The 14,582-nt window shown below is 60.0% G+C and overlaps 6 protein-coding genes across 6 annotated transcripts; 2 read left to right on the plus strand and 4 right to left on the minus strand.

The window, feature by feature from the left end:
• Nucleotides 1-529: 529 nt before the first annotated feature.
• On the minus strand, nt 530-1,695 carry GGTG_05925 (hypothetical protein; the record flags this gene model as incomplete). The annotated part of the gene is made up of 2 exons (XM_009223736.1): nt 530-1,389; nt 1,560-1,695. The coding sequence occupies 2 exons, from the start codon at nt 1,693-1,695 to the stop codon at nt 530-532; spliced, it is 996 nt and encodes a 331-aa protein (XP_009222000.1).
• A 322-nt stretch (nt 1,696-2,017) lies between these two features.
• Nucleotides 2,018-2,566, minus strand: GGTG_05926 (hypothetical protein; the record flags this gene model as incomplete). The annotated part of the gene is made up of 1 exon (XM_009223737.1): nt 2,018-2,566. The coding sequence occupies one exon, from the start codon at nt 2,564-2,566 to the stop codon at nt 2,018-2,020; it is 549 nt and encodes a 182-aa protein (XP_009222001.1).
• Nucleotides 2,567-3,176: 610 nt separating this feature from the next.
• On the plus strand, nt 3,177-4,720 carry GGTG_05927 (hypothetical protein). Its single transcript, XM_009223738.1, has 2 exons — nt 3,177-3,646; nt 3,726-4,720. Exons 1-2 carry the CDS (start codon nt 3,260-3,262, stop codon nt 4,692-4,694), a joined length of 1,356 nt encoding a protein of 451 aa, XP_009222002.1. The 5' UTR covers nt 3,177-3,259; the 3' UTR covers nt 4,695-4,720.
• A 2,319-nt stretch (nt 4,721-7,039) lies between these two features.
• GGTG_05928 (hypothetical protein) lies at nt 7,040-9,508 on the minus strand. Its single transcript, XM_009223739.1, has 6 exons — nt 9,059-9,508; nt 8,616-8,961; nt 8,392-8,515; nt 8,173-8,320; nt 8,063-8,096; nt 7,040-7,994 (listed from the first exon to the last, which is right to left on the minus strand). Exons 2-6 carry the CDS (start codon nt 8,892-8,894, stop codon nt 7,257-7,259), a joined length of 1,323 nt encoding a protein of 440 aa, XP_009222003.1. The 5' UTR covers nt 8,895-8,961; nt 9,059-9,508; the 3' UTR covers nt 7,040-7,256.
• Nucleotides 9,509-10,383: 875 nt separating this feature from the next.
• Nucleotides 10,384-12,575, minus strand: GGTG_05929 (hypothetical protein). Its single transcript, XM_009223740.1, has one exon. The coding sequence runs from the start codon at nt 11,312-11,314 to the stop codon at nt 10,730-10,732; it is 585 nt and encodes a 194-aa protein (XP_009222004.1). The 5' UTR covers nt 11,315-12,575; the 3' UTR covers nt 10,384-10,729.
• A 375-nt stretch (nt 12,576-12,950) lies between these two features.
• Nucleotides 12,951-14,418, plus strand: GGTG_05930 (inner membrane magnesium transporter MRS2; the record flags this gene model as incomplete). The annotated part of the gene is made up of 2 exons (XM_009223741.1): nt 12,951-14,186; nt 14,353-14,418. The coding sequence occupies 2 exons, from the start codon at nt 12,951-12,953 to the stop codon at nt 14,416-14,418; spliced, it is 1,302 nt and encodes a 433-aa protein (XP_009222005.1).
• Nucleotides 14,419-14,582: the final 164 nt, after the last annotated feature.

The raw sequence follows: 14,582 nt of genomic DNA on the forward strand, positions 1-14,582 counted from the left end.
GTATTGGTATGTCGACATTATTGCGTCGCTGGGTAATGGGGTCGGTCGATTTAGCTGTCCTTCGGTTGGATTTGGCGTGAAGTATGGAATTACATGTACTGGACACTCGGGAAAGTTGGGAAATGGGTAGGCTAGCGGGCAACAGCGCGGGGGATTCCAAGGTGAGATGTGCAACATCGAGGGAAGCGCGGGGCAAAGTGAAGGGAGACACTTTTCGAGATGGTGCGCGGTCTGGACTTGGTTGCCTCGCGCTTCGCCAGCAAGCACCAGGCGTTGCGGCGTAGGATCCCCTGCATCAAATATGCCTTGGAGGCGTACTCCAGCGCGGCTTTCCATTTAACCGTCTGGGCATAATGTAGTGCGCTCTCATCTGGGATCGTGGATTGGATAAATGCTGATAAACAGTAGGGGCTTTTGCCTACTCATTCTAGTAGATGTTCAAGCTCGATAAGGAAAACGAGTATTTGTCTTGGGAACAATACGGCACTTACTCGCCATCCAGGGAGCCAACGCATCAGACCACACCCGATTATGCCTTGATATCACGCTCAATATCCAAAGTTGCGTCCTCCGGCCGCAAGCCAAACAGAGCAGCGGCCCTGGAGCCCCTGGTGCGCATCGTAACCGCCATGTTCTCGGCGACATGCCCGCTCCAGACCTCGGCACCCTCCAAGCCGCCGAAGCGCGCCATGATGTGAGATTTGACCTCCTCGAGGCTGACCACCTCAAACTGCCCCTGGTCCCACGCGGCAAACGCCTCGTCGCCGTGCCTCTTGAGCGCCGGCACGACCATGTCACCCATAAGCTCGCGCCACGTCAGCTCCTGCGTCTCGATGAAGTAGTAGGCTTTCGGTCCCCACATCTCGAGCCCGCTGCCGGCGTCGACCACGCCCTCGACGGCGGCGGCGGCAGCGCCCTGCGACGCCCGCCCCAGGCGCCGCAGGGCGTCCCCGACGAGGCTGGCGTACAGGCGCGCTAGGTGGCGCACGTCGACGAGGGCGAGGATGTTGTCGCCGGGCCCGACGCGGAAGGCGCCCCCGACGCGGCGCGCCACGTCGACGACGTATCCGAGCAGCAGCGGCGTGCGGCGCTTGGCGCCGGGCGCGAGGCCGAAGACGTCGGGCGGGGCGATGATGGCGGTCCGGAGCGTGTTGCCGGCGCCGCCGTCGCCCATGAACTTGCCGTCCACTGTCGGCTTCACCTGCTGCTGCGCGGCCAGTCGGTCTGTGGCCGAGTGCGTGGCGGTGTCCGGCAGGGACGACAGCTCCTCGAGGTCGGCGACGTCGTCCCAGACGCGGTCCGAGGGCTGCCCGGTGGGCTCCGTCCATATATTGGCCGCGCCGGGTGTGTGGATGTAGAAGGTCTCTCGGGGTGGCTGGTGCCCGTGGCCTGGCGAGGGCCGTCAAGATGATCCGTATTCCCGCTTCGTGGGGAATGTCCGGAGATGTGTCTGGAAAAGGGTAGGCATAGCTCGTGTCAGCCACCAATACCCTGATTGTAAATTGATCTCAATGCAACGCCTGCCATGATTCGCGTCCCATCCTCACTTGTCTACTTACTGATGGCAATGTCTGTCTTTAGAGACTCCTGCTCCAGCATTGGAAAATCCTCCATCGAGCCAAGCACGCACCTCACACCGGGATAAATGTCCGAGTAGGCCTGGAAATCTTTCTCGGTGCGAGCCAGGGCTGCCATTCGGGCGTCGAGATTGAGGTCTTTTAGGCCAGCGAGAACAGAGCTTCCTATGTGGCCAGCGGCTCCAATGCTGTGAAAGAACGTCAGGTACCCCGCGCTACTGGCCTCGGGGCGGACTTACATGAGGATGCTTGGCGAAGGATTAAAAGGTAAAAGCGCCCCCGAAATTTAAAGGAAACCACGGTCTTTCTAACTAATGGCCTTTATTCTCACCGTCTCGCACTTATTGGGAACAAGGAAAGGGAAGTACGGGTTGCGATTACACGGCGGGCTGCCCACGTAGCCATGTATTTTCCTTATCCTGCATCGTGTGTGAGTGTGTTCAAGCCTTGGTTCCCCCAGCCATGGAGACCTCTGTTATCCTGTCTTTCAGGTGTTCAGATGGATAGATGACGCTTACACCGCCCGCTTCCAGGGCCTCCTTCCCATAGTCGCGCGCAGGGGATGCCCCTGGCGTTCTGATACCCACGTAGACCGTCTTGACGACGCTCCGGAGCCCCAAAATGCGACTGATGCAGGGCGTGTCGCCGCTGGGCCTCGCGCTGCACGGCTCCAAGGTCGTATAAACGGCAGTATTGGGTGGCAGCACCTTGTGGATGCGGTCTTCAGGGATACCGTATGCTTTAGCGATCTTGATGAAGCAGGACCTTTCGGCGTGGGTCGAGCCAACGTCGCCCAGGTAGTCGTCGGGGTACTCTAGGTAGAACCCCGAGGAGAGGACCTGGCCCGTGTCGGCGTCGACGAGCACGGCCCCGACGGCAAACTTGCCCGGATCTGGTTGTGACTTTTTGGCTTCCTCGATGGCGAGCTCCATGAAAGCATCGTGATCACCGGGCTCAAATCGTGGATAGGGTGGTGCTTCAGAGGCCATGGCGCTGTGACTTTGCTTCCCTCAATAAATCGGCCCAGCGATACAGCGATGTCGTCCTTGTCGACGCAAAATCGAAGGCGGTTGGTTGCTTTGGGAGTTCGTAAGCACAAGCTCCATTATGCTCCCAATGAGGGGTGCCTGGGCTCAAGTAGGCGGTGTTACCCCGCAGTGATGCTGAGTGGGGCCGGATCGCCTGAGGGAAGCGAGGGATGGTTTTTTCATGGCCAAAAAGGGGCACCGAATGTACGGTACACAGACAACCATTGGATGCCGTCGAGTGGCGTCATCTACTGGTAGTAGACTTTGCAATATGTCGCCGGGGCTCTGACCCGCGTCGACTATTGCCAATGTCGCGGCGTTGAAGCGCCATATCTGCCAAGCCCGGATGTCCGAGAAGGAGGATTGAAGGGAATGGAGATGTGTCGCACAAAATGCCTAGGTAGTGAGAAGTCATTAATTTCATGCAAGTGTCGGCGATTTTGAGAATCGGCCGAGGGTATGTGAATCGTGACTGAGCACAGCATGAAGTCGTGGCCGGTAATGATGTTTAGCGAGTGATCCTGTCGGCCGCCCTGAGGCCCGTCAGTGTCCAGGGGCTCGATGCCTTATAAAATACGGCACGCCCGACATCTCTGCTGGTGGAAGACGGAAAAGATGGGATAGGACTTTGAGAAAAAAGCAAGCAAATCGACCATGGCCATGGAGAATCGCCTACAAAGTCTGGGAACAGGTCCGGCAGCCTTCAGCAACCAAGGCGGCGGCCCAAATGACAAGGTGGTGGGCGAGCATGTATCTCAGCAGAGCCTGATCGCAAACACGCAGACAAATGGACCCGACGACGGCGAGGACTTCCCCGACGGTGGCAAGGAAGCTTGGTTGTGCGCAGCAGGTACCGCCGGAATCATGTTCTGCACCTTGGGCTATGCCAATTCCTTCGGCGTCTTCCAAGCATACTACATGCATCACCAGCTCCGAGACCACAGCCCAGACGACATCTCCTGGATCGGCTCCATCCAAGTGTTTCTGGTCTTTGCGTCCGGGGCCGTGGGAGGGCCCATCTTCGACCGCTTTGGAGCCTGGGTACGTGTCTGCCCGAGGAGGAAGGACTTGGGAAAATGAAGAGAAAACCAACTGACACGCGACGGGGGCACACCGACAGGTCATCCGGCCGGCGGCCATAGCATACTTGGCCTCGGTCATGCTCACGAGCGTGTGCACGGCGTACTGGCACTTCGTGCTGGCGCAGGGCGTGCTATCGGGCGTGTCCAACGGCCTGCTCATGTTCCCGGCCATGGCGGCGGTGCCGCAGCACTTTAACAAGAGGCGCGGGGCCGCCATGGGCCTGGCCATCGCCGGCTCGTCGCTCGGCGCCGTCGTATTCCCCGTCGTGCTCGCGCGCCTCCTGCTCGCGCCCGGGGCCGGCGTCGGCTTCGGCTGGGCGGTGCGCGCGTGCGGCCTCGTCATGGTGCCGGTCCTGGTCTTCGGCGCCGCCACGGTGCGCGCGCGCCTGCCGCCCCGCGCCAGCCGCTTCTTCCTCTGGTCCGCCTTTGCCCGCCCGCTGTACGCGCTGCTCGTGGCCGGCACCGCCGCCCTCTTCCTGGGCATGTTTGTGCCCCTCTTCTACCTGCCCAGCTACGCCGCGCGGGAGGCGGGCATGGACGAGTCCACGGCCCTCTACCTGGTCGCGGCCGTCAACGGCGCCAGCCTGCCGGGCCGCATCATCCCGGGGATCCTGGGCGACAGGCTCGGGCGCGTCAACACGCTGGCGGCGGCGGGGGCGGCCACGTCCGTCCTCATCTTCTGCTGGCCGTCGGCGACGACGCCGGCCGGGGTGGTCGCGTTTGCGTGCGTGTTCGGGTTCGTCTCGGGCGCGCTCGTCTCTGGCGGATCCGTCGTCTTCACGCTCTGCCCGGACAGCCCCAAGGACATCGGGACTTATATGGGAATGGGCATCGCGGTCGCATCGCTCGCCGTGCTCGTTGGCCCGCCCGTCAGCGGCGCCATTCTCGAGCGCTACGGGGGCTTCAGGGAGGTTTCCATACTGAGCGGGGTTTCGTGCATGCTCGGCGCTGTCCTGTGCCTGGTCGCCAAGGCACACACGCCCCAGGGAGTGAGAGGGAGGATTTAGATAAGTGGTTGATGGCTGCAATCAGGGCACGGACTGCATGTGGTTTCTCTGAGCCTGGAGGTTTCACAGTGGGCTCTCCCCTACAAACTCCCGTCGACGCCTGCCCTCGTCGTGCTCCTCCATGTTGGGTCAACATGGCCGTGGGCTTTCGAGCACCATGTGGGATTGTATATCTTATTCTGCGGCAATGAACGCCCGTTCCTGACTCTGATACCCTGACCCAAGCTTCTCCCAATGATCACACCGTCTTCGTCCCTCGGGCTAGCTTCCGCCCCCCAACATGCCCGACCACTGACCAGACCTTTAGCTTGACATACCGCCATCGTGACTGGGGCGGGCCGGGGAATTGGGCGAGCGGTAGCAACAAGGCTCGCGTTGGAAGGGGCGCGCGTCGTCTGCATAGCGCGCACGCGAGATCAGATCCAAGAAACGGTCCATCGGATCAATACCAACACCTTAGGGTCGGGCACCGAGGGAATCGCGCTCCCGCTCGACCTATGCAACATTGATGCGATTCCCAGTCTCGTCCAAGATATCCACAAACGCCTATGTGGCAATCCCGTCGACATTCTAGTCAATAATGCCGGGATCACCAGGATCAACGCCCTCGAGTGCCAGCCCGACATGAAGATATGGCAGCAGGTCCTCACCACCAACCTCACCGCTCCCATCGCCCTAACCACCGCGCTGCTGCCGTCCATGCTGCTGGCAGGCCTGCTTTGGTTCCACCACAGCCTGCAATCAGAAATAGTTACAGCCCGGGAACGTTGCTACTGGTATCAAGGCTAGCCCGAAGTTTGTAGACTTGCGCAGCCTAACAGTCGAAGGTGTCCGGACGACGGCGAGCCCACTGCCAGCTTCTTCAATGAAGAGTCCTGAGGATGTGGCAGGCATTTACATCAAGCCTCTACTGGAAGACGGAACTGGAAGCCTCAGCGGAATGTACGTTGATATGGATGGAGACATAGCTAAAGTGGTTGAAGACTTGCGTAAAGGAAGTGACAGCCAATGTCAGAGGCAGGGGCTATATCGACTAAAAATAGAGACAATCTGAGGCCACGACCAACCGTTTGTGTGCTCCACTGTTAGCTAGATGAGAACACCAGTGCTCTCACCTCGATACTTTCCCTTGCTCGCGCACTCTCCGGAGCTTTCTCCTGCACAAAGGACGCGTGCGGGCAGCCTAGACATTGTTAGCAAAGAAACCGGTTCTCAAAGCTCCAGTAGCTGCAGTCGCTCAGGTCGGTGGCACCAACACCTAGCCTTCACTCTCTCGTCCGAGTCAAAGGTCTTGAAAACAAGCACCTCGCCTTTTGCCTGTCTGTTCAAGAAATACCAGCGGAGGCGTGGGCTTTCGAAAACATAGAGGCTTTCCCCAACGTAGTAAGGCTGGCGAAACCCCACAAATGCATGGGTTTTGGGTCCGGCTTGGACCCAAAAATTACCCAAATTTTGTATCCATTACCCATTACCCATTACCCATTACCCATTACCCATTACCCATTACCCAAATGGGTCCCCGCCCCAAACGGGTCGTTTGGGTTTCCGCCAGCCTTAAATTGCGGAAGACATGCTGACTTGGTGCCGAGTCGTGCTACGCGCCGAGGGTGACCCCACAAGCGGCCCTCTGAAGGACATCGCGGCCCTCCTCAGCAACCAGATCCCACTCGACCCGCAGGCCTTGAGGGGCTGTGGTTTCCACGGCATGGGCTGGATCCAAACCCAGCTCCCCGGCGTTGTCGGCCAACTGGGCGAAAATGTGGTGCTGCTTGAGAAACACGAGCTGCTCATCCTCGGCGATAAGCAGCGGCCTATGATCACCTACCACCACCAATAAAACGCCCCCGGCTACAACGGCGCCATATATCTCTTCCCGGAGTCTAACTCGGCTGTGGTGATTTTAACGAGCTCGACTGCGCTCAACGATGCCGCCGACTAGATCGCCCAAACGCACATCTCGGCCCTGCTTGACTTCAGGGCGCAGGTCGGTCACGGCTATCACAGACTCGCGGACGAGAGTCGCAGGCGCAATGCCGCTCGATTCTCCCACATGGTGAAATCCATCCGGGAGATCAGAGAGCGCCACTCCTGCGAGCCCCCGTCGCTACCTTTACATGGATACCTGGGCAGACGTACACGACACCGTGAGGTTTCACATCGAGGTCAAACTCGCGAATATCGGGCTGCTAGAGCTAAGGTTCCAGGAGTAGGGCATGGATGCATTCCCGCTTAGGCACCTAGCAGGCGATGTATTCGAGTGGGACATGCCTTTCGACGAGTGGGCAGAAAGAATGATGTTTCCTTGTCCACTGCCGGAATATTTCAAGGTCCGGTCCAACGTGTCATTCGGAATTACGCGATCTCTCAGCTGGGCATTCATCAGCGGTCAAGCGCCAAACGGAATTCTGCTCAGAAACAAGGCTACGTGTACGAACTTCTTTCATAGCTAGACCAGAACCACCTCACCGCCTGATTGGGAGGCTGGTAGACCCTTGCCACATTGGGAACCCGAAGACAGGGAAGCACAAGGCAACATCTCCCGGCGGCAGACACCCCTTTCCCTCATGCCGCCGCGCACTCGACCACGCCGACCTCGCTGCCCTCCTTGCGGTGGATCTTGACGACGCGCATGCCGGCGGCGGCGACGATGTCCTCGAACCCGGCCGGGCTCCTCTCCTTGCCGCCAATGTTGAACATGACCAGGTCAGCGGCCGCGTTGGCGGGGCTGGGCGGGTCCGCGAGGACCTGGTCCATGATGAGAACGCGGGCGCGGGCGTCGCCGGCCGGCAGGGCCGCGGCCAGACGTGCCAGGACGCGGACGCAGATGGGGTCCGAGTAGTCGTGCAGCACGCGGCGGAGCAGGTACACCAGGGCGCCGCGGACGGGCTGCTCCTCGTTGAAGTCGTGCGCCACGCGCCGCACCCGCGCCAGGGCCGGGTCGGCCGCGCGCGCCGACTCCTCGACCACCTCGGCGCGGTCCTGCAGCACGCACCGCTCCTGCGGGAGCGAGGGGACCGCCTGCATGATGTGCTTGAGCGTGTCGCCGTGGCTGCCGCCCACGTCGACCAGCAAGGGCGCGCCCTCGGCGCTGCCCGCGGCCTCGGCGCCCAGCCAGGAGAAGTCGTAGAGGGAGGCCGGCCCGCCGAAGCGTGCCGAGATGGAGTCGCCGCTGCGCATGCTGGACGCGAATATGCGGGCGCGCTCCTCGTCGAGCGCCACGACGTCGAACACGCCCATCTCCGGGTGGCCGTGGCTGAACGTGAATGGGTTGTGGGTGGGACCCGCGGGCTCGTGGGGACCCTGCCAGGAGTGAGGGTTAGAATAGTGCGGTGCCGGGCTAGCGGGGAGCTAAGAGGGATACTACTTGCATATTTCGCAAAATACTCGGGCCAGTGCAGGTATCTGGAGAGAGTGCCGTGTTAGTCGAGAGAGGTATGGCATGGCAGGGCATCATCCATCGGCTCTAAAAGGCACTCACCCGCGCAGGCCATGCTCTAGCAAGATGCGGAAGAGGTTGCCGGCGTTGTGGCCGTTGGCGAACATGTGTGACGTGGAGGAATGCTTCACATGGCCTGGGGAAGTCTGGATCAGGCGGCCGCTTGCCACGAGCATGCCTCCAAGGCGGGCTAGTTGGGAAATAATGTGTGAGCTATGGCCAAGTGTGTGGTGTGGCCCCGGAAATCTGGGTCGCGCTTACAAACGACAGACAGGTCGGCTCCGACAGAGTCGGCGAGCTCCTGGTACGATATGCTCTTATCCTTGGGAATCTTGTCGAAGAGCTTCCACTCCATAAATTGATAGGTTGCCCCGATCTCACCGAACTGGGCCACGCAACATGTCGCAGTTAGCCATAGAGTCATGGCCAGGGCATGGTAGGATAGAAATGACGCACGTGGGGAAACATGCTAGGGCTGGACTTACAGCCACGGCGTACATGGGGATGATGGACTCGGGGCCCGCCGCCTCAGTCCCGATCCTCTTTGCCAACTTGGCCATTGACATTCTCAGCTCTTTGTCTTGGGGGTTGGCCTGCATGGCCTTGGCGCTCTCCAGGAGCGCCTCGGCGAGGCCGACAAGGCCTGCGGAACCTGTGCCGGGCATCTGGTTATTTGTCTTGGTGGTTGAATGTCGCTGTCCGACCGAAGGGGAACCGCGTACGATAGCAAGCAGTTGCTGCAAGGCGTTGCGTAGGGCACTCATTTCGAGGTATGGCTCGGTGGGTATCTAGGGGAAAGAGTGCGTCGAGGAAGAGCGGGAGGGAAGATATCTGGCGCGACGGATATCAGTTGCCGTCGCTGGTGCGGTGACAGACAGAGGATAGAAGCATGGAGCAGAGTGAGTAAAGAATGACTGGGGAGGCTGACACTGGCTGGGTTTTTATCACGTCGCGATGCCTCGCAATTCACGCCAGGAGTGTGTCCATCACTAAGGAGCGAGCGACGTCAATGTCGAATGGAGGCTATCAGATTGGTGGACGTATCGGAACATTAACGTGCAACTCAAGCTGCCCGGGACCGAGATCCCCCTTAGGAGGTACACCTGAAGGCTAAAAAAATCCTAATAAGCGACTTGGCGTTGGACAACGACTTTCGCGCCATGAGAAATTGACTCGCGATCTTGGCCCGCTGGAGGCGCGGCCTAGCTACGAGCTGGCGTTGACAAAATAGCCAAGGGGACGGACAGGCCAGGTAGGTTGTCTGTCCCGGCATGGATGACTTGAGAAAGCTTGTATCTACGTGCGATAGCTGTTGGCTGCACAGGTGACCCGGCCAAGCTGATTGCTAGCCAGGCCAGCTCACCGGGCGCAAGGGATAAGCGGCGCGCGATGCTACTGCACCCACCCAGCCCACTCACCCAGCCTTTCCAAGCCAGCCCGAATGGGCGCAGACGCCTGAGCCAGTAGTCTGGCCAGGGAAGGGGAATGGCAATTGGTCTCGAGTTGCCGTATCGGATCGCGTTGCGACGGTCGCCCTATGGGAGGATAATCCTCCGGATATTATGGCGCCAAGCCAACAACCCCCCACTAACGACGTGGGCATGTCCCACCTGGATCGTCCTCGCGGGGGAAGTTTTGTGTTGCAGTGCTGATCCGAGGGAGCAAAAGGGTTCGAGGGCGGGGTTTAGATAGGTGCCGGTCACCGAGGTCCAAGGAGCCAAGACCCGCGCGGCTCTTGGCCTTGCGCCGCCATGACACATGATGGGCGGCCCGCGGTTGATCAATGGCCGGAAATACACAAGGAAGCGGCTGGGCGCCCCTCCCACCGGACAGACGCCGCCCGGGCCTCCGTCGTGGTCGTCCCCCACCCACGGCTCCGGCGGATTCTTGGCCCGGCCTGGCAACGGCAGAGGGACGGCTAAAGACGCTGTACTGACCTCTATCTTAGCCGTCGTTCGAGTCTAGACTGGCCTACAGAGCTAGTGCCACCATCTCCATCTCTGTACCTCTGCCGGGCACAAGGCGCGCCCGCCCGGCTCCGAGGTGGAGGGGTTCATGCCCGAGATCCTGGGGCCCTTGCAACCCTTTCCTGCGTGCTGTGTTACGTGCATATTTGGGTCCAACGCTCTTTGGTGTAAGGCGCGATTACTGGGTGCCCACCCCTCCCCCAAGAGCCCTACATCATTCAACGAATCTACAACTTTGTTTCGCTAACGCGAGGACGCCAAGGAAAAAAGGCGCAGACAATCAGCGTTCGACATGGCGGCTGCGTGGGGCACCAATTCAATGCGGGGAATCTAGAATTTCTGCCCCCAAATTCACAGGTGCCATATTTAGCTCGAGAACCGTTTGGGGAGATTAGTTTGCTTGGCTATCGATGTGCAAGCGGAATTATCCGGATCGAAACTATCCAATGTCGGTACAAGTTTTGGCAGTCCTCCTTCCAGATCCCGCGAGGATTAACGTCATCGCACTCCAAGCCCAGTCCCAAGCAGGCCAGAACCCGCTCCATTACACTGTGCAATCATCAGTCGTTGTCTTGACAAGGCTGCCCCGCGGGCGAACCGGCAGCAACCCCGTCGGTCATTAGACATTAAGCTTATTTGGGGACCACGCCCGCGTCGGGCGAGGTCGCGGTGTAGGTCTTGCCCTCCCAGGTGTAGCTGCCGCCCATGTTGAGGAGCCAGATGAGCGAGTTGAACTCGACGTCGATCCGCTTGACCTTCCATTGGTTCTCCTCCCAGACCATCTGGAGCGCGGTGAGGCCCTTGCTGGGGAGGTTGGCCTGGCCGAACGCGGCCTTCCACTGGAACGAGACGGTGTTGCACTTCTGGGAGTCGATGCTGAGGATGGTGATGGGGAAGTGCGGCTGGGCGTTCTGGCTGGCGACGAAGATGGCCTTGGTGGGGAACGTGGGCCCGCCGAGGGGCTGGTGGACAAAGGTGTTGATCGAGTCCGAGTAGTCGACGAAGGACTCAGACACGTGCGTGGCCAGCTCGGGCTTCCACTCGGCGATCAGCTTGCGGTAGATCTCGACCGCGGCGACACCCTCCTTATGGGTCATGCACTTCGGGGATCCTCCCTTGGTGCGGTGGAACACCGAGGTGTAGTCGGCATCGCTCTTGGATGGGAGGGCAACAACGCCAAGGGCGGCGAGGGCCAGGCACGGCAGGGCGAAAAGCATGGCTGCGGCGGGGTTGACTGGTGGAGGATTGCCGGTCGGGAGCGACTGTGTAACTTGAGTGAGAGTAGAGATGGGAGGACAGGCGTCAACGAGAGAGTGCCGATGAGGATGAGGTAGGACAAGAGTTGTGAGAGGGTGTCCGGACGGGAGTCTTTTATCCTCTGCTCTGGACTCGCAGCCGGGCCTGCTCGCTCAACAGAAACCACCTAACGACGGATATCACCGCTTTGGAACATGCACAACCAGCGTTCCTGGACCAGGCACAACTCAGAGACTGGACTTGGGAATCACGGCCGTTGACCCCATCGTGTCCCTTGCCTTGTTGGCTCGCTTCTGTCAAGTCCGAGAAACTAGCCTAAAGAGGACCCATGTCATGGTTGTTAGGCCAAGGGATTTCACGCCGTGGTCAGCCCAACGCCCGTCCGGGGTTAATATTATGTCGTCGGATGTCCGAAGCTGATGCCGCTCTTGGCATGGGTAAGCCGGTCGTGTGATATTGGGCGCCGTGGTGGTTCCTGGAGCCTGGCCACTCAGCAGAGCAAAAATGCGGTCCTGAGCGCCAAGCCAACCGGGGCGGGACAGGGCAAGTTGAGCTGGCATCGATAGTCTGCGGCTGTGATGACATGGGCGGTTCCTCTTGGGCCGGGTCTAATTCAAGGGCGGTCTACGTCGCACGGTGTCAGCCCGCGGGGCAAGAAAATTGGCGGCCGACATGGCCGTTAAGCCCGCATCGAGCATTAGCATGTTACAAAATTTCGGTCATGGGCGTTGAAAAGGGAAATCCCAATCGGGCAAGGCCACTCGGCATCCAGATGCCGTCGAAGAATGACTGCCTGCGTGCCAGCAAGACTGCTCGGCACCGAGAGTGGGGTATTGGTGTCCGTGGCTGTGGGCTGAGTCCTGTTGGCGTCGGTGATACAGAGAGGTGGCTGCGCTGAAAACTAGGCGCATCCATCGTGTTCCCAGCCCGGCGTCATGCAGGCTGCGGTCCTGTCTAGCGGTGTTGGCAACCCGGAACCCCTGTAGCTTCCATGTCATTGACCTTGTGTTCTCCAAGGGCAGGAGTGGGGTAAGGCTGGCAATACTCGGGGGCTGGAAGCGCCAGAAATGAGAATGTTGAGGGCAGTTCATGGTAGAATAGAGTCAGGACAAAATCATTGATCCCTTTCGTGATTGAGCTTTTCGCAAACCCTGGAAGTGATGTGTGTTGTCCAGGGCTGACTGCCCCTGAATTGGACTTTGCGTGTTGGTTCGGACCTTTGTGAGCAAGGTTTGTAGAAAGTCTGGGGTGGTGGGTCCGTCCGTCGTCTTGGCGATCCACGAAAATAGACAGGTGGGTCCCCGCGTGGCCCAAGCTCTTATCGAGTCTGAGTGGGCTTCTTATCGCTTTTCCATTGCGCGCGTCATGACGGCGGGCTTTTTGCCTCAGTTTGGGGCTTTGGAACCCACCTCGCTTCCATACGCTCCAGTCCGTCATCTTTGCGAGCGTCCAGCGGTGACCGCCATGGCCATCCACTGAGCAGACGCTCCGCCATTCCCGGCGTGAGATCCCGGGTGGTGGAGCTGGCGCGGTCTCCTCCTTCTACTGGCCGCCTTGTCAGATCCAGCTCCGTGACGTTGCGCAAAGGCTTTCCTGATGCCCCCTCTCGCGGCCCTCACATGGCGCGGCCTCTCTGCCAACCACGCGCTGCCATGTCTCGGGAACCTGCGCTACTGCATAGCGCGGCTTCAGCCCCAACCTCGGCCGTTCTTCTGCGCCCCCTCCCTGGCTCGATCCCTGGCCATCGATAGGCCGCGGAGTCGTCGGCACGCCTCCCACACCGACGACCGACGACCCTTGGCCCCTGCCGAGCCGGGGATTCGATACACTGAGGTGGACGAGCATGGAACCATAACACCATTCGTCACGTCCACACGGGCCGAGCTCCTGTCAAAATACGGCCTAGCCCCTCGCGACATCCGCAAAATCGACACGTCCAAGCTGTCGCACATCTTGATCCGTCCCACCACCGTCCTCCTCCATCTCTTCGACTTCAAGGTCCTGGTCCAGAGGAATCGCGTTCTCCTGTTCGATGATGGAAAAGCTCCGTCTCCCGAATGCCCCTCGCAGATTCTCTCAACCCCGCGCGCCGACCTCCTCCGCGACCTCCAAGACCGGATCCGCCAGCAACAGCTCGAGGGCCAGGGGTATGATGAATACTACAAGGCTCTGCCGTACGAGTTCCGCGCACTTGAGGCAGTGCTGGGGGCCGTAGTAACGCAGCTGGAACGCGAGCTGGATGCCATCCATGAACCTGCCGCGCGGATCCTGCGCTCACTCGAGGAGGATGACGCATCTGCCGCCGACGATGGGCTCGTCATGGACCGCCGTAAGCTACGGGCCCTGCTGGGCCTCTCGGACCGCGTCACGCGCTTCGCGCGGCGGGCTGAGCTGGTGCGCTCCGCGGTCGAGGACGTGCTCGACTACGACGACCGCCTAGCCGCGCTTTATCTGACAGACCGCGCAGCGGGCCGCGCGCGCCGGGCCGCCCACGACGATCTCACAGCCATCGAACTCCTGCTCGACTCATACTACAAGGCCTACGATGAGATTGCGCAGGAGGCGCAGAACCTCGTGTCCAGCATCCGCAACACCGAAGAGAGCATCAGCGCCATCCTAGACGCCAACCGCAACCTGCTTATGGTCCTGGACCTCAAATTCCGCATGGGCACCCTCGGCCTCGCCACCGGATCCTTTGTCACTGGCTTCTACGCCATGAATATCTTTAGCCATATTCGGGAGTTTGACTGGGCCTTTCCCGGCGTCTCTGCCACATCGGCCGCTCTTGCCGTGGCTATTGGTTGTTATGGCCTGCTCGTCTTGCGCAAGTTTGTGAGGCTCCGTCTCGAAGGGAAGGAAGAGGCCATGGGCCAGGCCCTACAGCTGCGCAAATGATGGCGCTTCTGCTGCACAGGAATGCATCCCGGTCTCCCCTCTCACATCGTTTTGGCACACGATGACTATGGGCATCGAATGGTGACACCCTCACCGCAGATAGCATCCCATCGACTCGGGCGCAATCGATCTACTCCCGTCCGATCTTTCCGGCTACGTATCAGATTAGATGGACACCGGGGCTGAGTCACAGCCCGTTGGGCTTCCTGTCGATTGACTTGTCCTGGACCAAACGCTAGTCACAAGCCGAGACAGTCCTTGTCGCGACATATTCGCCTTGATTTCTGCCGACGGTCCCCGCATCCTGTTCGTGTCTTTGGGTTGCCCAAGCTA

Source organism: Gaeumannomyces tritici (genome assembly GCF_000145635.1).
Source record: "Gaeumannomyces tritici R3-111a-1 unplaced genomic scaffold supercont2.3, whole genome shotgun sequence".
Lineage (NCBI taxonomy): Eukaryota > Fungi > Ascomycota > Sordariomycetes > Magnaporthales > Magnaporthaceae > Gaeumannomyces > Gaeumannomyces tritici.